At 42.8% G+C, this 22,566-nt stretch overlaps 3 protein-coding genes across 5 annotated transcripts in view; 2 read left to right on the top strand and 1 right to left on the bottom strand.

Annotated features, from left to right (window-relative positions):
• Positions 1–22,566, bottom strand: part of LOC112572749 (myogenesis-regulating glycosidase-like) — a 104,350-nt gene that overhangs the window by 33,908 nt on the left and 47,876 nt on the right. The gene's annotated exons all lie outside the window — the stretch shown is intronic.
• Positions 2,405–10,187, top strand: LOC112572750. Of its 3 annotated transcripts, none has more exons than XM_025252609.1 (5): positions 2,405–3,220; positions 5,121–5,365; positions 6,865–6,951; positions 8,508–8,659; positions 8,930–10,187. In XM_025252609.1, exons 2-5 carry the CDS (start codon positions 5,242–5,244, stop codon positions 8,969–8,971), a joined length of 405 nt encoding a protein of 134 aa, XP_025108394.1. In that variant the 5' UTR covers positions 2,405–3,220; positions 5,121–5,241; the 3' UTR covers positions 8,972–10,187. The 3 variants fall into 3 exon arrangements, with proteins under 3 accessions (XP_025108394.1, XP_025108393.1, XP_025108392.1); XM_025252608.1 differs by lacking the exon at positions 2,405–3,220 and adding an exon at positions 3,298–3,875; XM_025252607.1 differs by lacking the exon at positions 2,405–3,220 and adding an exon at positions 3,300–3,803.
• LOC112572751 overlaps positions 15,366–22,566 on the top strand; it is a 39,561-nt gene continuing 32,360 nt past the window's right edge. Inside the window, exon 1 of the mRNA XM_025252612.1 lies at positions 15,366–17,252. Within this exon, the coding sequence (XP_025108397.1) occupies positions 17,204–17,252 (49 nt within the window). The 5' untranslated portion in view covers positions 15,366–17,203. The remainder of the gene's footprint in view (positions 17,253–22,566) is intronic.

Here is a 22,566-nt window from a genome sequence, read left to right as displayed (position 1 = left end):
AACACTAGTTGTAAGAAAGATTGATGGGCTGGCCAGCAAATGCATCGAAAATGGCAACTTCACCAGATCAGAGAGAACTAATAACTCTACGCAGAACAGAGAAGCAAAGGGAGTGCGATTTTATGATGACCAAAACATTTAAAATAATTGTCGAATGTATCATAATTGTTGAATATTAGCGAAGAAAGGTGGGTGGGACAACATTATATCTTTCTCCTAGGGCGTAGCATAGCTGAGAACCCGACAGACCCTTGGCAACGCTGTGGTGAGATTTCGTCTAGAAACATTGAAGGGAAGCAACCCACTCAATACCTCCAATGCATTTCGACTACAGGTTGTGTCCCTTGAAATAATTTTGTTGTTACGGTGGCAAACCTTTTCTCCCAAGGGCCATTTTGACATTAATAGCATCATTAGTGGGCTATATAAAAATAATGTACTTAGTGTCAGGCACGGTAAAGTAGAGGGCGCCACCGTCTACGTACCGTTTTTTTCTCTCGTCTTTCATGACTGTGTGACATTTCTATATAATATAATTATTGTTCCAGATATTAATTACATGTTCCATGAGTGGTACTTGTACAGCTCTAGATATTGTTCTGGGTGACATTTGTACACGAGTTGTACCAGAGACTGTGAATGCTCTGTGAGCGACATTTGTACATGAGTTGTTACAAATGTTTGAACATGTGTCTGTGCTGTTTGTGCGTACATTGAGGTCGCAGGTTTTGTGTTTGCGCATTCATGCGTGACTGGGTGTGAACAAGACGCAGCGTGACACCTGCCATTCAGCCCCGTGTCAACAGTTGCCATCCCCAGGGCTTCGTACACATATCTATATAAGGAGAAGTTTTTTTTTTTTCTTTCTTTAGCTTCTTCAGGAAGCAACTCGTTACGGTCCACTTCATCGGACACCTCCCTCTTTCTGTGCGTACGTGCGTGCATGTGTGTATGTGTGAACGTGGGTGCGCTCTCATACTAGTTTGTTGCTGTCGTACACTGATCCCGCATTGGTTGGTAATGTTAAAACATCGTTTGCTGGTTTGCATGTGACTTAAGTCGCTGTAGTCTCAAAACCAACCCCATCTTGTCCAGCATGTTCTGACTGTTTCAGTTCGGAGACATAAAACGCTTTACAACAACTCGCGTGAACACAAACCAACAGAGCTTATTGAAAATGAAGCCAAAAAACTTGGACTTAAAGTCAAGCCGGACCTAAGACCTATCATCTAACTTCCCCGTGGAGCCTGTAAGGTGAAACAATTAATAACCCAATTGGGGATGGAGTAAGAGGGGGTATTAAAAAAAAACCCAGCTGAGTCACTAACGGAAAACTACACTGCCCACAAGCGTCATCAAATTTTCTCTGTTCTTAGACCTATTCAACATGGAAAACAGCATGCCGAACACATTATACTCTGACATCAGTAGATTGCTTGTTGCTTTTTTTAATTTTATTTTTACTCTTCCCAATCTTTGATCATTGTCCTGTTTCAAACACTAGGCCGTATTATTGCTTCTGGCAAGAGGTAAGTACGAATAAGTAATTGGATGTCGATGTTAAGGTTGTAAAATAACGGCACAGCTGGAGGCAGGGAAAAAAAACGATTGCCACTAATGTCAAGGTCGCTGACAACAGTTACACACTTTCTGTTTATTTACTTGACATATTCAGCAAGTCGATTTTCTCCCCTCATGTCTTCCATTATTATATGATAGTGTGATATTTAGCTGACTGCCACTCTCTGTGGGCGCACGCGCGTGTGTTAGTGCGTACGCGTAAGTGTGAATTAGCAAATGAGAAATTCGAGAATATATTTCACTGTCTGTCCATGTCCCAGCAGCACATCCCCGTGTGGTGATCAGGATAAGTGCAAACGAGCATTAACGGGAAATGATGACCAAGACAAAATAATATCAACCGACAGCACGCAACGTAAATTTAAAGAAACCTTCATAGTGGTCTGGGAAAGCAGGTTTGAAAAAGACTGTATATCAAGAGTACACTTTGCAATTAATTATTCATACGACCTTTGTACCTTGCACTTTCACTCCCTCTCCCACCCCACCCCCAAAAAACAAACAAACAAACAAACAAACAAAATTAAACAAACACGCCAATATTTTTTTTATCCGATTGCAGGCTCATAACATATCGTTTGTTCATGAAACATTCTCTCGGAAAGGACGTCGTGCCTGTGCACGTGCTGTCGCGAACACAATGAATTAAGCCGCCAGGTGAAAAGCTGTTGAAATTAATATCTCAAAATGGCGGCCGTCCCTCGATCGCTGGTCGTGTGATCGATGTCCTGCGCCTGCATCTCGAACAAAGTGCTGCGTGTGACAGACACACATCGACAAAAGCTGCAGCCAGTCGCCAGTCGTCGGTGCTACAGCACTGTGTGTAACGTGGGTCAGTCGAGGAAACCAGGCGACAGGCGACACTCCACACACATCCGTACCTATTGCGACATCCGGGTACTGTGCGATCTTTATCTCTGTCTTTAGTGTCGTGCGCGCGGTTATATGAGAAGGGTAATGGGATAGAGAGAAGACAGGTTATATTTGGAAACATTTGGAAAGTATCCGAGCCCCCCCTTCCTCTCCCTGTGTGTGAGAAAGAAAGGAGAGAAGTTTTATTACAATGCTTGAGACACATGGACAACATATGAAGTCATCGTGTTTGTGAGAGAGAGAGAGAAGGGGAGGGGAGAGACTGTCAACAGTTTCCAGTTCCGTGTACCCCGCTAGTAAAACACCGGTCCTTATAGAAGCTTCCGGTCTTTGTTGGCTGTGTGTTTAGCGGGTGGTGCCAGCTTTTGCACCCGATCTTGTCTACTGCAGCAGTGGAAACGCGAAAAGCCTCGAGACTGCAGTCCCTTGGTTTGGGGGAGAAGGGAAGATCGAGCCACCCTGTGTTTGTGTCGGGTGTGTGTGTGTGAGCTGCTATACTACCCGACCCGCTGTCAAACGTGTAAACCGACTTCTGCAAACGTGCAGCTGCACCTTCTGCCTCCTCTCTTTACCGATCGAGGGACTCTTGTTATCGTGCACGTCGTCGCCCTAGTTACCTGCTGTGTCGCCGGCCTCGTTGCCGTGACGCGTGGCAGCGTCCTACATCCCAGTGGCTTCGTCGATTCGTCATTTCCAATCGGATGTTGTTGACGACGCTGATGTTACGCGGGAAAACCTCGACACCACTGGACAGCTCATGACCAACGTAAGTCCTCATAAACCTCTCTCTGTACTCAGTACTGGCTCATGAATTTAAACAAAAAAAAAAACAAAAAAAAAAAAAACAAACAGTGGCTGAAGGCATTGGGTTTATTCCCTGATGTTTATGTGACCACCGTCACCCCACTCCCTGACGCTTCCATTTACCACACCCACCCCAACCCCTACAGCAGTCGTGTCCTGCTTTGAAAACTACTTCCTGTAACGGTAAGAGCAAACTGACGGATAAAGAGTGTGATTAGCCGAGACTTCACCGTGTAGTCGCTGATTGGCCTGCACATAATTGAGTGATTAAGTGCGCGAGGTCATGGCAACCACGCGACGTGTGTGAACTACTGGAGACATTCTAGTCACAGTCACTACACCCCCCGGCGTCGCGCTCTGTTGAACTCTTGACTCGCGTCGATCCGCCTGTCCGAGACAAAGAGAGGCTACACTTTTTTTGGGGGTCGGGTGAAGTTCAGTGGGGTCATAGACGTCTATGGTGGGGTTCACTGCTCACAGGACGGTGTATGTGAGTGTGTCGTCGGTGGCCTTCGTCGCTGGTGTAGTGTGTCACGCTTGAAAAGGTAGGTACGCTGGGACTGGAGTTTACAGGTTGTGTGTGTGGCCGGAGAGACGACACTTGACAAAGCGAGAAAGTGAGTACCAACATACACACATACGTACACAACACACAGACGACATTCACACTATATACACAACACATAAGCTTACACAACACACGTGCACTCATATCGCGCAGTAGAGATTCACAAACCACCAACACACACACAACACACACTCACGAGAGAGAGAGGGTATTAGGGATGAAGGGAATTCGATCTTACTGTAGGATTAGAGGAAGTATGGACAAGAGAAACCCAAGAAAAGAAGGAAGTGTATTGAGTGGTGAGCGAGGATTATCCACATTAGGCAGACCGTGGAGAGGTCATAGGGATTATATTTATATACACAAGATGCTACATGCGCCATCATTAACAATCCAAACGGTACATATATGTTAGTTGACTTTGTCTTTTCGTTTGCATGTTTGTTTTGTGCGGGTGGCAAGATGCAATGCATTATTAATGATATGTGTGTGTAAGCGAGAGTGAGAGGGACTGACAGGATATAACAATCATCGCAATAATATCATATAAACATGCCTCGCTTGTGGGTTTGTCACGTTTTTTGTTTTGATAATGATGACTTTTCTTCTTTCATCTACAAGTTGATAAAAGCATTTTTAAAACACAGAAGACCACAAACGTCAAATGCGGCTTACTTCCCCTGTAAACTAATGTTTTAAGTCAACAATGTAGTTCTTCCCCCTTTCCCCCAACTCCCCGTAGCCAAAATGTAATTAATTTAATGGGTTTTTTTTTCCCGCAATCGTTCATTCGTTTTCTGTCAGTGTGTACATCCCGCCAAAGCTTTACTGTAATTTCCAGTTTTGTTTACACGAAGACGCCCACAGTGTTCTGTCTGTATGTCGGTTCAAAATCAGGGTGTGTACTATGTTTTGCAATTTCCTGTCACGTGCTACGGCTTAATAGCTTACACCACGCTGAGCTTTCAACTTTATGGAGATAAGATAATTTCAGATAAACCTCTGTCCTACATTTGTGTTTCCCTTTCTCACATTTTTTTTTTTCGCTTATTCGAATTTCAGTTTCGTTCATGCTCCACCCCTACCATCTCCAATAGCTATCAACATCTTCGTCTGCAGCAGCAGCAATAATAATGTGTGTTTATAATACTGACATCTTCAGTTAAAGAGCAGTGTTCACCTCCATGGCAGTGAAACTAATTTATTGTGGTAAAGAGAAATCCGAGATGGTATTTTGTACTTTGCTTTAGACAGCTGCACTCTACTGACAATGTTTTGATATTTTTTTTCTCAGTGATCTCCTTGGAACTAAGACCTTTCTTGGAAAAAAGAGTTACCTGGCGTGTTACTACTGAACTGGAGAAAAGAAGCTTCGGAGGCAGTTTAGAATCAGAAATCGGACGGTGTGCTAGAAAATGGCCCAAAATGTGGGAGAAAGCAGAGGTGGAGAAGGTCACGTGATGACGCATCAGGCGACGCCAGGAAGTCACGCGATGGAGAGAACTGCTGCTGGCGCCGTTACAGAAGATGAAGAGGAAGGTTGGTTTGATGTTTATTTACTTGCTCTGTTCTCTGCTGTTACGACAGTTTCTGGAAAATATAGTTCGAGATAGCTTGGCAGGGGAAATAGACTCATCGCGTGCAGGTATTTAGGAACATGTTTCCAGCAAGGTCTGGCACCACCATCATCACCATCAGCAACAGCAACAACAGCAACATCTATAGGTTGTGAATGCGTTTTGTTTGCTGATAGCGCTTGTGAGAATCTGAATTTATTGCCTGTGCAGTGGAGGTTGGGGTAGAGGGAGGAAAGTTCAAAACAAATAGGTTTTTTTTTTCTTTTGAGCAACGAATAAACGCAAAGTTCCAAATGATTTCCAAAACATATTTAGGTGCACGCACGATGGCGCACGCTTAACACATGCACACATGTACGCACGCGCGCACACACACACAGAGAAATCTGGAGCTTTGATATTTCCTATTCTCACATTCTCGGTTTTCATTTACAGGAAATAGCTAATTTATAGTTTCATAATTCATAACTCAAAGAAAGTTAATTTCATAGTTTCAGGAAGATACTAATTCATAATTTTTGGAAAAACCTGAGAGGTGTGCTGGTTCGATGCCCAGGTATCCCTAGTTGACCTAGCTAGCTTGCTTTATAAAAACTTTGCTTTTAAGTTTTTAAAAATAGAAATAGATTTTTCTCTTTGGTGTACACACTTTTGTACATTCATTTCTTCTTATTCTCAAGGGCTTGGGTGGGTGAGGGTTGTGTGTATGTGTGACACATGTCCATAAACTAGGTTTGGGGATCACAGTTATGGTTGGGGTCTGTGCTAGAGGTAGGGTTATGGATGAGATGCAGGCTTTTATTTTGGACAGAAAAACGATGGATGCTAAGTTTTAAACTGACAGGCGAGTTCGGCTGTTAAGCGCATGCGTAGAACATGTCCCTCTCGACGGCAGATGTTGCCGTCCATAAAATGCAAGGAAACGCCCTATGATGTCGTTTGGTGCGGGAAAAGTGGGAAGTGTGTCAGAATTTCAATAAATTGTTTTGGGGTTTAAGCCACCACTCTTCCTTTTTTAAAAAAATCTGTTTTATCGATCAAAAAATTGTACTAAGCAATGCACATCATGGGTTGCCATTATCGTCACCTGTTGCATAGATATACATCTTCATTCTTTCTGTGTCTTGACATTTGTAATGTCAGTATTCCGCATCATCATCAATAATAATACTAGATTCTAGCTAAAGCTGCTCACATCCACACACAAACACAGACGGACGCAAGCGAATGAGTCTGTTAAAGTATTTCAAGAAAAAGATAAATATTAATTATCATATAAGGTAGTTTTTTGAAAATTCTATGTTTGTAATTTGAGTATAATTATACCTACACTTTTATCTGCCACGTAGTGTTTTCTGTTGTCAGTATGCTAGGTATATGTATGATGTATCTTGATTATATTAATAGTGTGTCGTACATGTTACTAGCAAAATGATGTTGTTTATTTTTTGCCGTCTTCAGAAAATCCCAAGTCCAGTGTGTGTTGTCTTCAAGGATGTCTGGCGGGAACTGCTGTCGGCTTTTCTTTCTTTGTTGCCCTTCCGTCTGGTAAGTATGATTTTAACCCCACCCCCAAACAAGAAACAGTAACAACAAGACTCGCTACAGTATGTTGTGATTACATTACCTGTCTGACTTGCATTCTCTGTCTAATCTTTCCATCTTCATGACATACCTGTCAGCAACGGTGTACGAAAGGTTTTCGTGTGTGCCTGCATGCACTCGAGTGTTTGTGTGTTTGTTGTTGCTGTACGCATACAGTCTGTGCACAAATGTGCGTGCGTATGTCTTACCTACAAGAGAAGTGACGTACAGCCAGAGAACAGGACTGGGTGACGTGTAAGGAGAAGAAAGGTAACGTGCACTCACAGTTCAGACACAAGGCAAGGCTGGAGTGTGGCAGGACAGACACAAGGACTCGGTGACAGACAACAGACAAGTAGGAGACAAGAGACTTAATAATCACACCACAGAAACCGAGGAGAGATGTTAATCACATCAGCGAGGAGAGAGTTGTCGCGAGTCGCGTGACAAACGGTTTGTCAGCTTGTTTGCTGACGAGTGCCCAGGTCAGGTCAGGTCAGGTCAGTCAGGCGGTCCGTGCTTGATCCTGTGATACCCAGGATGTTGTATTTACACTGCCCATCAGATCATTGCTCAGCCACCACAGCTTAAAGGTGTAGTAAAGGCTGTGACGGCGGTGATAAGGCTGTGGCGTGCTGTGTGACGTCAGCGAGGGACAGGAAGTGTCGGTCCATTATTAGGATTTGAACTCAAATGATCGGTGGTGTGTCGTTAGTTGGATTAGCGATATTATTAGTGATAACAATCAAGATGGCTATCATCATTCCATCAGCTCACACTGCGATCTAGCTGACGTCATTGGAGGAACGAGACTTCGTTGAAACAAACGAAAGAGTCCCGTGTAATTTCTCTTATTAAACACAATATCCTGTAAAACATTCAACCTTTTCCACATGAACAGACACGAAAACAGACGAGATTCAAACTGATCCTATTCTTGACGAGATTCTAAACAGTTTTATTTTGTCTTTACAATCCCTTTAATTCGCGTCCAAGGTACACGCAGCCATGAACACCCATGAGAATCTCACCGAGAATATTTTAGAAAGGTTATGTAATCTGTGTGTGTATATATTTATATGTCATGCTCTTTGATACTTCTGTTTAAGAACGAAATGCTTTTTTTATAACTACCTTATTACTTTTATGAATATATCTCGCATTTGTATCTGAGTCACTGACTTCTAGCCACCCAAGTCCCTCATTTCAGTTTCTACTCACAGCCTCCTCCCTACCATTCATCAGGACGGAAACTAGATTAAATTGAGATTTAAGGAAAGAAGAAAAGTCACTCCCTCCTTCTCCCCAGTCAACCAATCATTAACCTAGTTAAAGGCTAACCCGAGTGCAACATTTTTTTCTTTATGATCAACTTAAGCTTATTTTAAAATAATAATTCCAAAAACATTCTCTATTTCCAGCGATTTTCGCAGAGCACTCGGGTTGGCCTTTAACAGTCAATGAAAGAATTTTTCCACGTGCAACTTTCAGCTGTTGATGTTTTTGTTCTTGGGCGATAGGTATCCTCCTGGTGGTATTTTCCACCAACAGCAACGACAGAGCTCTCCTGATCGTCGGCGTCGTGCTGGTGATCTTACCGCTCTTTGTGCTCATCATCGTTATCGTCCTTTGCTTGAATCAGCGGCGACTGGCGCGACTGCGCAAGCGCAAGGTATAACTGTCGAGTCGTTAATGAGTGAAGCAATTCAGATAGGTTAAATGATTAATACTGCATTCTGAAAGGTATTGGCAGGTCAGATGCATCTTTAGATAACACAATATTGAAACCTATTTTGAACTACCACTTGAATTGTTTTGTGTTTAGACGTAAGCATGTGATCATTTTGCTACCCGAAGGTTTGTTCAGACATGATTCAAAACGCTGTTATCTATCATTTAAGAAATTACTGCATTCTATTTCGTTAATGCTTTTTTTCCCCAGACCGGCGAGAACAGCACCAGCACATCATCATCATCATCATAGTCGTTGAATGACTTCGTGTGACAACTTGTAGAACGTGCCTCAACAGTTTCATTCGAGTACAGAGGAGGGAGAAGCAAGAGGATTGATGACCACTCGCCAGCTTTTACCTTCATCTTCCTGCTGCGACCCACGACCTGTGACCTCGAAGTTTGACTCGATGGACTCGCGCCGTTGTCGCTTCTCCTGAATCTCTTGTTGAAAACCAAGCAAGTCACGTGATCTCAGTATGATATTCTGCTCTACAGGTGCATAATACTTCTGTCTCGGTGTCTTACAACCCACATTCAGGAAGCTGCTGACCGTCCTGTAATTAATCGCGCATCCCTCATCTTGGATGGTTTGGTCTGGACGATTGTAACAACTGTCAAAAATGTCTGAACGAGTCCGAGTGGTATCATTTTCCGTATTTAAAGGACACCTGCAGAATCATCCACATGTGTATACCTTGTTTTCAACTGAAGACTGACTTCCAATATTTAGACTGGATCATCTTGTTGATTCTATTTATGGAGACCCTACGTCAATACCAAAGGACTATGATATTCCTTGACCATGACATTCTCTTTTTGAATGTTTTTCCTAGACCAACAGGTGCTTGCATAATGGGGATGAGCAGGAACAAACGTCTGTGCACAAAGGCACCAAGGCACATGGAGTAAGCACGCTCTCGAACACACATACACAGGACATGCACACACACACACACACACACAAGCACACCTACATACTAGTACCTGACACGAAGGCGGACATCAGTTATTATTTTACGAGCACCAAGCAACAAAAAAAAAATGTGTAAAGTGTATGGTGTGGTATCATGGGTGTTTGATACTCGACACATATAACTCACCCTGTTACTAATAATTGCTTTCGGGTGTCACGTGCAATGCCTGTTTCCTTTGTTATCCGAATCTTCTGGGTTTTTTGTGGAGGGGACGTGGAATGCTTAGCAAAACAGTTAATGTACTTGTGTATACTTTGGTATTTTATTTGGAAGTTACGAAGAGGCAAAGAGCGAAGGAAGAAGAAAAGGGAGATAAGTGAAAAGTTGTCTGCATACTACACGATTGTATATAAGCGGCAAGTAAAAACCACATTGAGAACCCAATTCCATTCATTTATTGCTATTATCCCAGGAGGAGATGGTTAGCTCCAGTGTCAGGATAGTCAAGAGCTCATTATCTTTGGCCTGCCTACCACAACCCATGTACCCGTCTTGGAAGACAACAACAACGCGGTCATAGGGGTGGCTAACCTGTAAGTGAGGGCTTATCGTGAAGTGCAGATTGCCAAGACAAACCATCCTCAGAAACTCACTGAGCCGCAACCTCTTCCACACATCACACCAAGCGGAACGATCGGCTAATTGATATATTGTATGTAAAAGTATCTTTTGAATTATGTCTATGATAACTATTAAATTTATTAATATAATATTGTGATAGCTTACTTTATGTTCTTTGCTTGTTATTGTGTTTTGTTCAGAGAAACTTCTTGTGCACATAGAAGGGGGAAAAAAACAAGTCAAAAATAGTCAATCTTTAAAATTATAATTTACGCAGCAACTTAGCTTCTGTTAAATAAAACAGCAAAATAAGGAAATAAATAACACGAAACTTTTTTTCTTCTTCATTGAAATAGTAAGAATTAGAAATGAGTTCTGAAAAAAAATTAAAAAGTAACCTCGTACTGTGCGTCCCAAGGGAAGCTACTGATACAGCAATTCTGCTTCAGGAGTTGTGCACCTTACATTGAGTTAGAATATATTAAACCTCAAATTGGTCAGAATTTTTTTTCACCGAAACATGCCGTGCATCTGTTGACATGTAAATCAAAGATATATCAAGCACATATAATTATAAATAAAATAATAGTATAACTTAAAATATTGTGTGTCATAATTTAAATTATTGCATGTAACATTTAAACAAGGTTATCTTGGATAAGAGTCACATACTGAGTGGTAAGACCTCTTCCCATTTGTGCTGGGGTGGGAGCATAGCAAAACAGGATAGGGGCAAGCTACAAAAACATTAAAAAAAACAGGAGTACATTTGAATAACTTTAAAACGGCTGCAACTTAATTAAGTCAGTGTGTGACATTTAATAAAAGCAGACTGTGAGCTTTGCATACTGCACTTGTCTTTCATCTGGCGCTGAGAAGGCACGGACAGAACCGAGAAGGTTTACAATAAGCATCACACACACATTTTCTTTCTGCAGAGGTAATAAAGTTGTTGTCATTTAAGGTCCGTGTGATTGCACCTGCAATCAATGCTATGTCACTCAATGTGATCATGTTTTGTTGGAGGAAGAGAACGGGGTGGGTGGTAGAATGAACGTTAGTTTTGTTTTGTTTTTTTTTTTTTCAAAAAAGTGAAGGAATATTGGGAAAGGATAATAAAACAGTTTTGTATGTGTGTGGTACAAAGCTATAGATGTAGAGTACAGTTGGGGTGTGGGAAACTGTACAAACAGCTAAACCGCCAAATTTGAGTAAAATCATCTGTTAGAGATGTTTGTGTTACTACGGGAAGGAACTCGTGGTGTACAGGATGAACTGCTCACCATCACAGGCAGGAGTAGTGGACCTTGTCAGCTGCTGAGTTTATGTACCCCACTTCCACCTCCACCACCAGCGCCAGTCAAGGTATCGATGAATGATAGAGGATGGAAGCTGACTGGAGTAAGGTTGTTTGATTTTTTTCCATTTTTTTCCCGTGCATGAGTGAGCCAGTGTGTGTGATAATAATGTTAAATATTTAAATAATACGTAAATATTTTAAAGTATTATCCTTAGTAAAACTGCTAGATTAAAAGTCACAAGCGATATTGACATTTACAGTATTACAATTCATCAAGCTCGACCACACGTCGTCACAAACGACATTAACACTCAACAATGTGAAAATGTATATGTAGTAAAAAGAGATTTACAGTATTACAATTGATATTAAATGTCAAGAGGTATTGACATCCACAATATTCACGAAGTAAAAAAGAAAAAAGTGTATTCAGCCGATTCTGTTCTCACAGATGGATTGCAAAATGTCAGCAGATATCTGACTCACCACAGGCAAGCTCCTCAAAATAAAAGCTATCAAAAGCTCAGAGATAAAAGTTCACAAGTTCAGCTGAAGATCGACATTGCTCAACACGCTTGCACCGGTACACGTTATCATATTATTATTTTTTATTTTTTTATTTTTATTTTTTTTTTTTTTGAGGGGGGAGGATGTCTGATGGGAGGGAGGTCTGCTGCTGTTTCACCCAACCCTATATGTGAACTGTTTGACAAACATCTGCAAGGCAGTACATTCCTCCCCAACCCACCATCACCACAGTAGGCTATGATCAATGCAATCTCCACATTCCAGACATGATGAGACATATAAGCTCCTCGGACTAGGAACGATTTTTCGTGTCGATCCATAATCGTGGAGTGTACCTACCGAGGGAGCACGGTGCCCCTGAGTACTGTTACACCCGGGGGTTGCTGGCTCTCATTACTGTCGCCATGGAAGTGTGTGTGTGTACGTGCTTGAGATTGAAAGCAGGAGTCTAGACAGACAAATAAACAGACATGCACAGACCAGGAGACTAAACTTGAATATCACACCGTCTCACAATTGTCAGCAGTCATCCCGCACATAACGGTGGTCGAGTTGACTAAGGCTCAAGTCGACAGGTCGAACTACCGAGGGGAGATCGAGGCAAACCGCAGGTGATGCAAGTACTTGCATACCTACTAAATCTATATTCACATAAAATAAAATTGTTGGAATGTGCCACCTTGATTTATTATTGCCGTTGTGAAAATAGCTGGCACGTGATGTTGTCTCCATTTTTTTTTTTTTCTTTTTTTGTTTGTGTGTTACTCTTACACTCAACGCAGACACAGGAGACTATTTATAAGAATGATCTGATAAATACGTGGCGCTCAAGTACCGCTGCTGAGCTCACCCTCTTCACCCTCTCCCGCTAGGGAGCCACATCGATGGTAGACTGAGAAGCCAAGACTCCACGCGCCTCTGGAAAGGTCGGCTGAAAGGTCAACGGTAAACGCTCTGATTGACGAGAATAGTGTTATCTCCCATGCATCTATCAATCAATCTCTTCTTGCATTCATCCAAATGAAAAGACGGATTTGATGGTAGTCGTGCTATAATGTTTGCCTCGTTAGGAGGATCAATATAATTTCTATAATTTTTTTTTTCAAGTGATGTAGATGCAAGAAAATGTAATTTCTTAAAGACATCAAACTCAATGAACTAATAAAAAAAAAAGAAAAAAATGAAAACAAATCTCTTTGTAACCTATGCTGCGTAAACAAGCATCGTTGTGACTATAACCTTTGACATCGAGAGCGAATTTAGTGGAAGATCATAGCCGAGTGGTTAGAACCCAAAGGTCAGTCGGTTCGATACCCGTGTACCGCGAGCAAATTTTCCCAAATCGACTCAGTACAAATACCTAACTCCATGAAAAAGTTGAGGACGATAAAAGACGGAGGGGAGATGGGCAAAAAAGCTGACCCTGAGAAATGTGGGTCCTGAAACACCTCCCACTGGGTTGGGTTGTCCGACATGTCGCAGCTGTCATCACGCTAGCCCACCAGCGACCCTGGTTGCCGTCACGTTGACAGCTCCGCCAAGCGAGAAACTGCGCGATCGATGAACCCGGCAGCTGCTGACGTCATCATGTCAGGAAAGATGTACTAACAATATCACAAGATGGCGTCCGGCGTCAACGGCTTTCATCCACCGACACACATCTCCGCATCCTCTCCATGACGGTGGTGGACCAGATGATGAAGACTATGGCCGACGTGTTTACTCGATGCCATGGTAACTGTACATGTACAGTGATGGCGGGTGTCACCGATTTATGATGCCATTGACTGACATCAGTCTTTAAAGATCGACATGAATAAAAAAAATAAATATATTCCAACTGCTTTGTTGAAGTATATATATTAACCCTCAACTGTAAGTAAGAATAAAAGTTAGCATGGTCTTATAACTGAGACATCACTCCAAAAGCAGGAAGCAATCCATCGTGTGACCTCGACCGCGTGACGAAACGCGAGCCAGTGACACTTCCGCGTAGAGTGACAAAATAATAAAAGCTCAAGCTGCCGTTAGAGACACGCGCGTTCTAAGAAAAAAAAAAAAAAAAAAAAAGGAGAGAGAGAAAATGAAAGAAGAAACAAATTTCTTAACGAGATGATTTGAAACTTTATCAATAAGTCGAGACTAATTTTTTTTTTTGGTCCTTGTTTTGCTAGTCAGCAACTCATAGTCTAACCTCTCGATATTTATTTATACAACAAAGACCAATAGACACTTTTTTTTTAAAAAGTGCCAGCTAAGAGGTAGACTAGCGATGAATGTTTTATCTAGTTGTGTGTATATTAAAAAAAAATATTAGCTGTTGAATACCAGCCAGTGAGTGTGTGTAAATAATAGATACTATTTATAAAGATAGGAATTTGTATGAATATATTTTTAATATCTCAATACTCCTTACAATAAACAATTTGACCTTAGGGTTTTGCAGGTTGACCCCTCACCTAGCAGTGGGTGAATTTACATGTAGCGGTCTGAGTGGGTTGCTGTGGGCTCGGAATGCAACCTTTCTCCCTTCTTTGGGGTTCGCCCTTTGTTTGGACTGACAAGTGACACTCACCAGGCCCTAGGACATCTTTTGTGTCGTCCATCTTCTCTTGACTTCGCGTGCGACAGCTGAACGCACCGCGAGTTTGTTGGCCTAGTTTTAAAAAAAAATTATTTGTTTTGTTCTTGTTGTTTTAACGGCGCTTTGTGACAGTTTGTGCCCTGGCACATCGTGTGATCTCGTCGTTGGCTGTCGCTCCCCAGGTCTCCGCAAACAACCACCACGACAGCCTTCTGTGACCAGCCTGGCGATGGTGGCTGTGTTCAAAGCAGACCTGAGCCCTTTGACCTTCCCTCCCGTTCCCCTCGCGTAAACGCACACAGTCACGGTTGTTTACTTAAAACTGCTCAGGTCTCGATCCGTGAAGCAGAGATTAGAGGGGAGATATAATAAAACCCACGACATAAACCCTAAATACTTCAGTATATCCTTCTCCACCCCTCTTCACACCAGCTTGACGACACAACATTGCGTAACCTCGCCATCGGCCGCCATTTTGTTTCCCAGCGCTACCCGGGTGCACGCGCGTGACAAGCTGACGAAGCCTGGGCATCGTTATGTTGTTGTTGTTGCTTGCATCTATTGGTGAGTATTTTTAACTGGCGCGAGCTTCGAGTCTGGAGAGTAAACCGTTGATATTTTTTTTTTAAATTTGACTGAAAGAAGATGTCCATGCTGTCATGAAACCGAGAAAGACATGTTTTTTTCGTTCACCGCCAAAAATACTTCCATCTCATCCATATTTGTCTCGAGCTGTGTCTTTGTCGTCGTCGTCTGCTTCAGGCCCTGGATCAGCGGCTCGCGCGAGCGAGTGTGCGCGCGCAGCATTGTGGGAAGTATCGTCTGCTGCGCTGTGAATGGAAGGAAGGAATGCACTCGTTCTCGTCGTCGCGAGTAGTCCCTGGCTTTCCCTTCACATTTGAAAAATTTTTTGTTGACTCATCGCTGCCGTTCGCGCATGCTGGGCCACAGAGAACGTGTTTAACGAAAACCTCGCCGGCAAGAGAGCACAGAAGTCGAGAACAAAGACGAGATCACATTTCGCGGAGGAGCGTTTCTTTGCGTTCATTGTCCTCGGCCATCGCCATTCATGTGGATCGTACGCAGCTTAATCGCGAGTCATCGCCCGTGACGTGGTATTACCTCAAGGAAAGATACCATTGGCAATACAACCAATCCACAAACATAACTTCAAGTCTCGTGTTACGCTCGACATTTTAATCTGTGTGACCAAGATAACGCTAGCCGAGACTTTGCACGCGAGGAGGAGCCCTAGTAACGCAGGACCCGTGTTCTTGTTTTGAGCTCGGGACTCGTGTGATTGTACCGGGTGCAAACCCGTGTACCCAAGTTGTGGCGTGACCTGTCTCCCCGCCCCTACCTCCCATTTTTTTTTTAATCCTTGCAGGAGATGGTGCTGCACCACGGGATCGGCAAGCAGCGTTGCGAGACGACATTCGCGACAGGAGGTACCTAGCCTCGCGAGCTGAGTTACAGCGGCTGCTGACACACAACACAACACAGGCTCGCAGTGTTTACACCCTCGACAAAAGTGACTCAAGGGGGTCTGACTGTGCTTAATCATCCCCCACACAGGTGTACCAGTGGTCGAGGTTAGTCTATTTGTACAGCCAAGGTGTGCTTGTTCAGAGCTCCTCCGACCCACACGATCGCCAAGGAACATTTATTTTTTTCCAACGTCGATTTTTCGTAAACTCGGTCTGGTAGCCGTGGCTGGAGCACATCAATAATCTCTGTATGTTCTTGACCTCAGCCGGGTTCAGGTTCAAGCCAGGACTGTGTGTAGTACATTTGATGGACTCGGAATCCACCAGAGAAATCACATCTGGGACCCGGCGAGCTCACGTCGTGACCCCCTTCTCGTCGTACCACTTCGCTGTCCTGGGGTCACGTTGATGAAACCGGTTGAGATCAATAACAAGCCAAGCTGCCCTTCCTCCTCCCCTCCTCTTCTCTCTCTCCTCTCCCACTAAGCTCGGCTTGCGCAGCTAACGGGAGACAGACACATCGAAGCTCGTCGTCGACCAGCGATCGTTTGGCAAAGACGATGTTGTGTGTGGATGGATGTACCTGGTGACTCGTTTGAAGTAGAAATAACCCTTGCGTCACCGTGACAACACGTGGAGGTGACTTTTCAATTATAGAACTGACGACATTGAGACACAATCAGCGGTAGATGATGTGTCGATAACAGCTTCATCAGGGCTGACGCCGGCAGCTTGGCAAACCGCGACACCGGCGGTGTGATCTTCACTCAGACTACCTTGGAAACGATCACATCTGCTTGACATTTATTTCACTGGGTGCAGCGTTCGACGTACACGGATCGAGCATTGACGAGCACAAGTGCAATAATAATCCCTCCGCTGCTCCTCCAAATAGAAAAGCAAATTGTCTTGGCTGGCATTTCACTGAGAGAGAGAGAGGGAGGACAAATAAACAAACTACAAGGAGGCAAGTGTTGCTGTGAAGTCGGTGACACTGGGGGAGATATGTTGTTGTGACATCCGTGCTCCTCGCGATCAAGTTTCGTGCATGGCTGGCAAAAAGAAGAAGAGTCTGGTGGTGAGGTCACGCACGAAAGGTAAGAACAGATGTAATTTGTGAGTTAATTAAGGAATGTGTTCAGGGCGTGTTAGTTCAGGGTTGCTGCTGCAATCGAAATAGGATGTCGGATGTGAGGTCAATGTGTGGAGGAACAGGTGGAGAGTATATGATGTTGTCTGTATGTTTGTACATTTTTCTATGTGAATTCTTTACTCTGTAATTACCACTTTCGTTTCCTGTCTTTCCTTTCTCTCTTTCCATGTGGGTGTGAGCGCGTGCGAGGCTGTTGTTAGTAGATGTTTGTCTTGTCATTTCATTTTACTTCAATATTTGTTTATTTTATTCCTGAATGTATCTTTGTGTGTAGGCAGGTTTATGTTTTCTCTGTTGTTATTAGTAAACATCTTGTCATTTCATTGTATTTTAATGTTGTGTAGTGTATTACATTTATATATGATTGTGTCGTTATTAAAAATTACCTTATCATTTTGTTGCATTTCATCAATTGTAAATTGTTTTGTCTTGATATGTGACTCTCATTCTGTGTGTGTGTGTCGTTGCTGTCAGTATGTCTTTTGTCATTTCACTTTACTCCGCTATTCTGCCATCATTACAACATTTATCCGTTTGGTAATTTGTCCATTATCCAGCCTGCTTTTTCTGTATACTACTCTCTCTCTGTGTGTAAGCGTGTTTATGTGCGCCCATAGATATGTTTAAGAGCGAGGGAGAAAGAGCCGTTTGTGCACGGACCAGAGAGAGAGAAAGCGCGCGGGTGTGTTTGTATGTCCGTGAGAGATAGAAAGCATGACTAACTTTGAATGTGTGACGGAGATAAGTTTAACTCAAGTATTTGATGTGTCACGTGATAAACTGACTGCACACACTATTTGCACTCGGCGGCCTGCGTCCTTCACCTGCACTGATCCCTTCAGTCGTTTCTTTTAACGTTGATAAAAATTATGTTTCCTCGAAAAGACATTGATAAGAATCCGGTTCACATTTTGGGTGGATACGGGTGGTAGGAGCGGGTGCCCTACTAAGTAGTGGCAGGAACTGGATATCGCATATATAAAATTATGTTTCCTTGTAGTAGTGGCAGAAACAGGATATCGCATTCCTTGTAGCCATGTGTGGAACGACCTCATCAGATATTAATAGAAATTTGTAGACAGGGATCGGCTGCCAGCCTTCGGGTGCGCTAGACCGGGCAAGGGGAGGTCACGCTCGCGCTCTTTTTCAAATGCAGCGAGAGTTAACGTTATCTGCACGAGAAGACGATGGGAATCCAGCGCCATTCTTCTAACAGCCACGGAAAGAACTCAAATGCAATGATTCATTTACCCGTGAAGATTCGCCATTTGCTCGACGGAGAAAGCGTTGAAGCGGAAAAATAAATCGCATCAGCCGCTGATGCCTGATGAAGTTTTGAGCAAATTTTGATTGGCTGTTGTCTGAGAGGGTTTGTTTCATTCGACTTCGTCAAACTGAAGTATTTAAGACGTGTACTGTTGAGACCAAGGAGAGAAAATCTTCGAAGCTTTAAAGACTTCTGGCAATGGTAAAACGATCGTGTCTTATCAGTTTGCTTTTCCTCCCCGAGAGTTCCACAGGCAAGGCCTTTGACGTTCATCAGCTCGAAGCGGCGCCAGGTCAGGTTGCTCGCACTGCGTGAGACATCTCACGTGACCCAGCCTGATGACCCCTTCCCGTGAGCCCTCGAAGTTTACCAAGTTACATTTTGATCCCAAGTTTAGCGATTCTTCGCAAATTCTTAATCTTGGTAGTAAGATATAACTATGCATTTTAATGTTAGATGCTATTGGTGTTTTAAAACAAAAAGATTTGAAGGACAAGTGGGAATTTTTTTTTGTAATGATTGGGTAAAGCCCAAGGCATGATACCCAAGTCAGATACACGTACTCGACATGTCCCTGTCGGTATCAGCAATACCTAACACTACATTCTTCACTCGCAGCATACGAGTTGACACAAGGATGGACTACACAACACAGGGTAGGAGGTTTGGGCGAGGTAAGACAGTAACATACGGAGAAAAAAAAAATACGCTCCGCTCTTCTTTGATCAGGTGACCCTGGCACCGGAAGTCGGTAGACATCAATACTCCCGATCCGGCGACGGAATATTTCGCAGGTCTGGGATTGCAGAAAAGACGGCAATGGAAAACTTCACCATGTTTTTCTTTCTTCCTTTCTTTCTTTCAAATATTTGCAGACTGCTAAGAAAAAAAAAAAAAAAGGTCCAGACTATTGATTTTACTTAGCTCTCTCTCTCGTCCTCTGGTGTCTGTCTCTCTTGACTATCGATCTTACGTAGCCGCTTCCTCGTTCTTTGGTAGTCCTCTTCTCTTCTCTTGTCCTCTTCTGCCATCGATTTTGTCGGTTGGCAGCGAGTAGTCAGCTCGCATCGTCGGCGGCCATGCCCTGGTGGCTGCTGTAGCATCTCCTCCAGGGAGGCCAGACAGAAATCATCTTAAGCTGTTCTACTCGCCATCACTGGCAAATTGAATGCAAATGTCTGTGTTCTTGTTTGCTTTGTTTTTGTCAGACTATTAAGTAGGTTGCCAAAATTTGTTTGTTTTATTTAACCATTTTTTTATACTTCTTTCTGAATTGTTGTTGTTGGTTCTGTTTCTCTTTTGTTCACTAAGGATAAAGTTGAAAAGAAAACTCGGTCGGTCGGGTTTTTTTTTTCTTGTTCGTTTAGTGTCTAATAATATTGTCGGGTGGACACTTGACTGAGATAATGGCGTACATTCACTCGCTTTCCTCAATTAAAAAAAAAGAATAAAAGCATCAACTACACATGTGATCATTCAAAATGATTTCACACAGGAAATAGTGAATAGTAGTGTCAGTAACAACAACAGGCTCTGTATAGGTCTTACATTATTCATTGTACAATTCATTAACCGTCTGGTTGTATCTGCACGTGACTGCATGATTAATTGATACAACATTTCTTATTTACCCCATTCAGATTTTATTCCTTTTTTTTCTACCTCCAACTTTTTGTCTTACTCCTCGTCCACCGCTGTATAAATGTGAGTTTGTTCCTCCTCTCAAACGGTTTCTGTTTCAGACTGCTACTCAGCGTGATGTTTATGTATGTGAGTGTTTAAGGTCCCACCCCGTTGACTGTTCGCCTGCTTATTGTTTGGTTAATTTAATTTTTTTTCTTCTCGATCTTGTCAGAAGTGTGTACGTGTGTCGCATAACTTATCCTCGTTGCCCTTCTCATAAATTGTATCCTTACCCGTCTGAATCCTGGCCACCGACACAGCAGGCTGTTTATATTTATTTTAATCACCACTCATCCTGTCTGGGGAAGTAGTCTTATGTCTACTGGATAAGTAGTGCGACATAGATAGTGACCCTCATCTGGCCTTGAACTCAAAGGGTCGTTGTATCGGGTCGGTGGTGACGTAGGTGTCTGAAGCTGCAAGTCGCGTGCAGTCATCATTGTGATGGTCAGTCTGACCTTAGTTGATAGAGACAAGGGTTGAGGATGTTGATAGACGCGCACACAAACACGCAATTAACCTACATAGAGGAGAGCGTGACCTGACCTGACCTGACCTGGGGAATAAACAGATTCACTGCACGTGGCTGGTTAGGTCAGAGTTAATCTTACCTAGACGGTATGGGTACATGAGTACGTGCATGAATACATACGGGTACATCTACCAGTAATTTTTATTTACTTATTAGACAGAGCAGAGTTTAAACCCGAACTAGGATTAAGCTTCGGGCGCTTTGTTTATCGGAAATGTGTTGTGAAATATGTAAATTTGTTTGTAAACAGTTTTTGACCATCATCTAAACATTTATCAAAAGTTGTTGCACATTCTCATCAAATATTCCTCTAGTTACGGAATAGTCATATATTGGATTTATCTATGTGATAACACGACCTTTGAAAAATAATTATTGAATAAAGGTTTTAACTCTTTGAAGAAAAGAAATAGTTTTTCTCTGCCAATCTCTGTGTCTTTCACGACATTGCAGGTACAGGTCAACACCTTCTTCTCTTAAATATTCACCTGCACTTTTCTTGCTAACCCTCATTTGTTATTTGGGTTTCCATTTATTGCAAACGGCTCCTATGTTGTTGGTTTTTTTTTAAAAAAGAGCTTCAGAGAAGTAAATATCAACAGTATAAAATGGCGATAAACCTTGCACGAAATGGGAACATCTCAGTGAACCTCAAAGGAAATAAAGTTAAGACCCTGGTGTTCAGAGATGGCCCCGATCTTCATTTTCTTTGCACCCCAGTTTATAGCCAGTACTGTTCCTGCTTTCCGTCCTGTAGACGGTTGAAGTTTGACATAAAAAGTCTCTCTAAGTTTAGTTTGAACCATCCATTGTTTAAATGAACCTTACTGTGTTGTACGTATGGTATGTATGGAGGGTATGAATCATGCTGTGGGTACAGTCATGTGATGTGCGGACTAAAGTCTAAAGTTTATGGGAATGAGAAAATAGAAAATAGAAAAGGTAGAAAATAAAATACACTTCACTCCACTTACTTCTGCTTAAATATGTTCTTCATCTTTACTGGCTGCTCCTAATAAAAAATACAGTTAAACTTGAGCTCTATTGAGTCTGCTGGCGGATGCAATGAGTTAAACGGAGGTTAAATGTTCACACAGCCCAGTGACCCCAACGCAAGGGAGCATTGAACCCAGCGACAAGCAAAATGAATACTATTATGACGTCAGCGTTGGACGACCACTGCGGTCAATCGGTTTCATGACTTTACACTCTTAACACCTCAAACTTACTGGTCCACAAATAAACATGATTTTTCCACTATAAATAACTGAGCTAACAGTGAAAAGCTTTATAAATTTGTTTTTAAGTAACTAGTTGCTGGAAAGACGAATGTCAACCGATGTGTTGATGACCAGGCCTAGAGCTCGTCCGTTTAGAAAGTAAGACAAGAGGGTAGGGGTAGCTTCCTCAGTTTGTGTAGAAACATCTGTAACTTCCACTTACAGTAAGTCCTGCTCGGATAAAGCTCTGGGCAAGGCGTGTGGGTAACAAAGCGAACTCTGACCTTAATTCGTGCTAAAACGAGATCCATTGGCACGTGAGCGGCGGATCAGTTCTTGGCACTCACTGGACAGACAGGATTGACATCGACTGAAGCCATGGTCGGGCCCTTCTTCATAGCAGGAACAGCTTTTATCTTCCGATGCCTCTCTTGCAAGTACATCTACAGGCGTGAGGGAAGAGATGTATATGTCGGAGAGAGGGAGAGAGAGAGAGTGTCGGATAAATCAGTCATAACGAGGCTGGCACAGAAGCGCACGTGAAGTGACGATGAAC

Source organism: Pomacea canaliculata, linkage group LG9 (assembly GCF_003073045.1).
Source record: "Pomacea canaliculata isolate SZHN2017 linkage group LG9, ASM307304v1, whole genome shotgun sequence".
NCBI classification, from domain to species: domain Eukaryota; kingdom Metazoa; phylum Mollusca; class Gastropoda; order Architaenioglossa; family Ampullariidae; genus Pomacea; species Pomacea canaliculata.
This window is presented reverse-complemented; position numbering and strand designations above follow the sequence as displayed.

What these genes read in the sequence shown, in the direction of transcription:
- LOC112572750 (XM_025252609.1), top strand. Translation starts at nt 5,242, where the DNA reads ATGGCCCAAAATGTGGGAGAAAGCAGAGGTGGAGAAGGTCACGTGATG. An exon ending in CTTTGTTGCCCTTCCGTCTG is followed by an intron (nt 6,952 to 8,507) that starts GTAAGTATGATT and finishes CTTGGGCGATAG; the next exon opens with GTATCCTCCTGGTGGTATTT. An exon ending in CGCGACTGCGCAAGCGCAAG is followed by an intron (nt 8,660 to 8,929) that starts GTATAACTGTCG and finishes TTTTTTCCCCAG; the next exon opens with ACCGGCGAGAACAGCACCAG.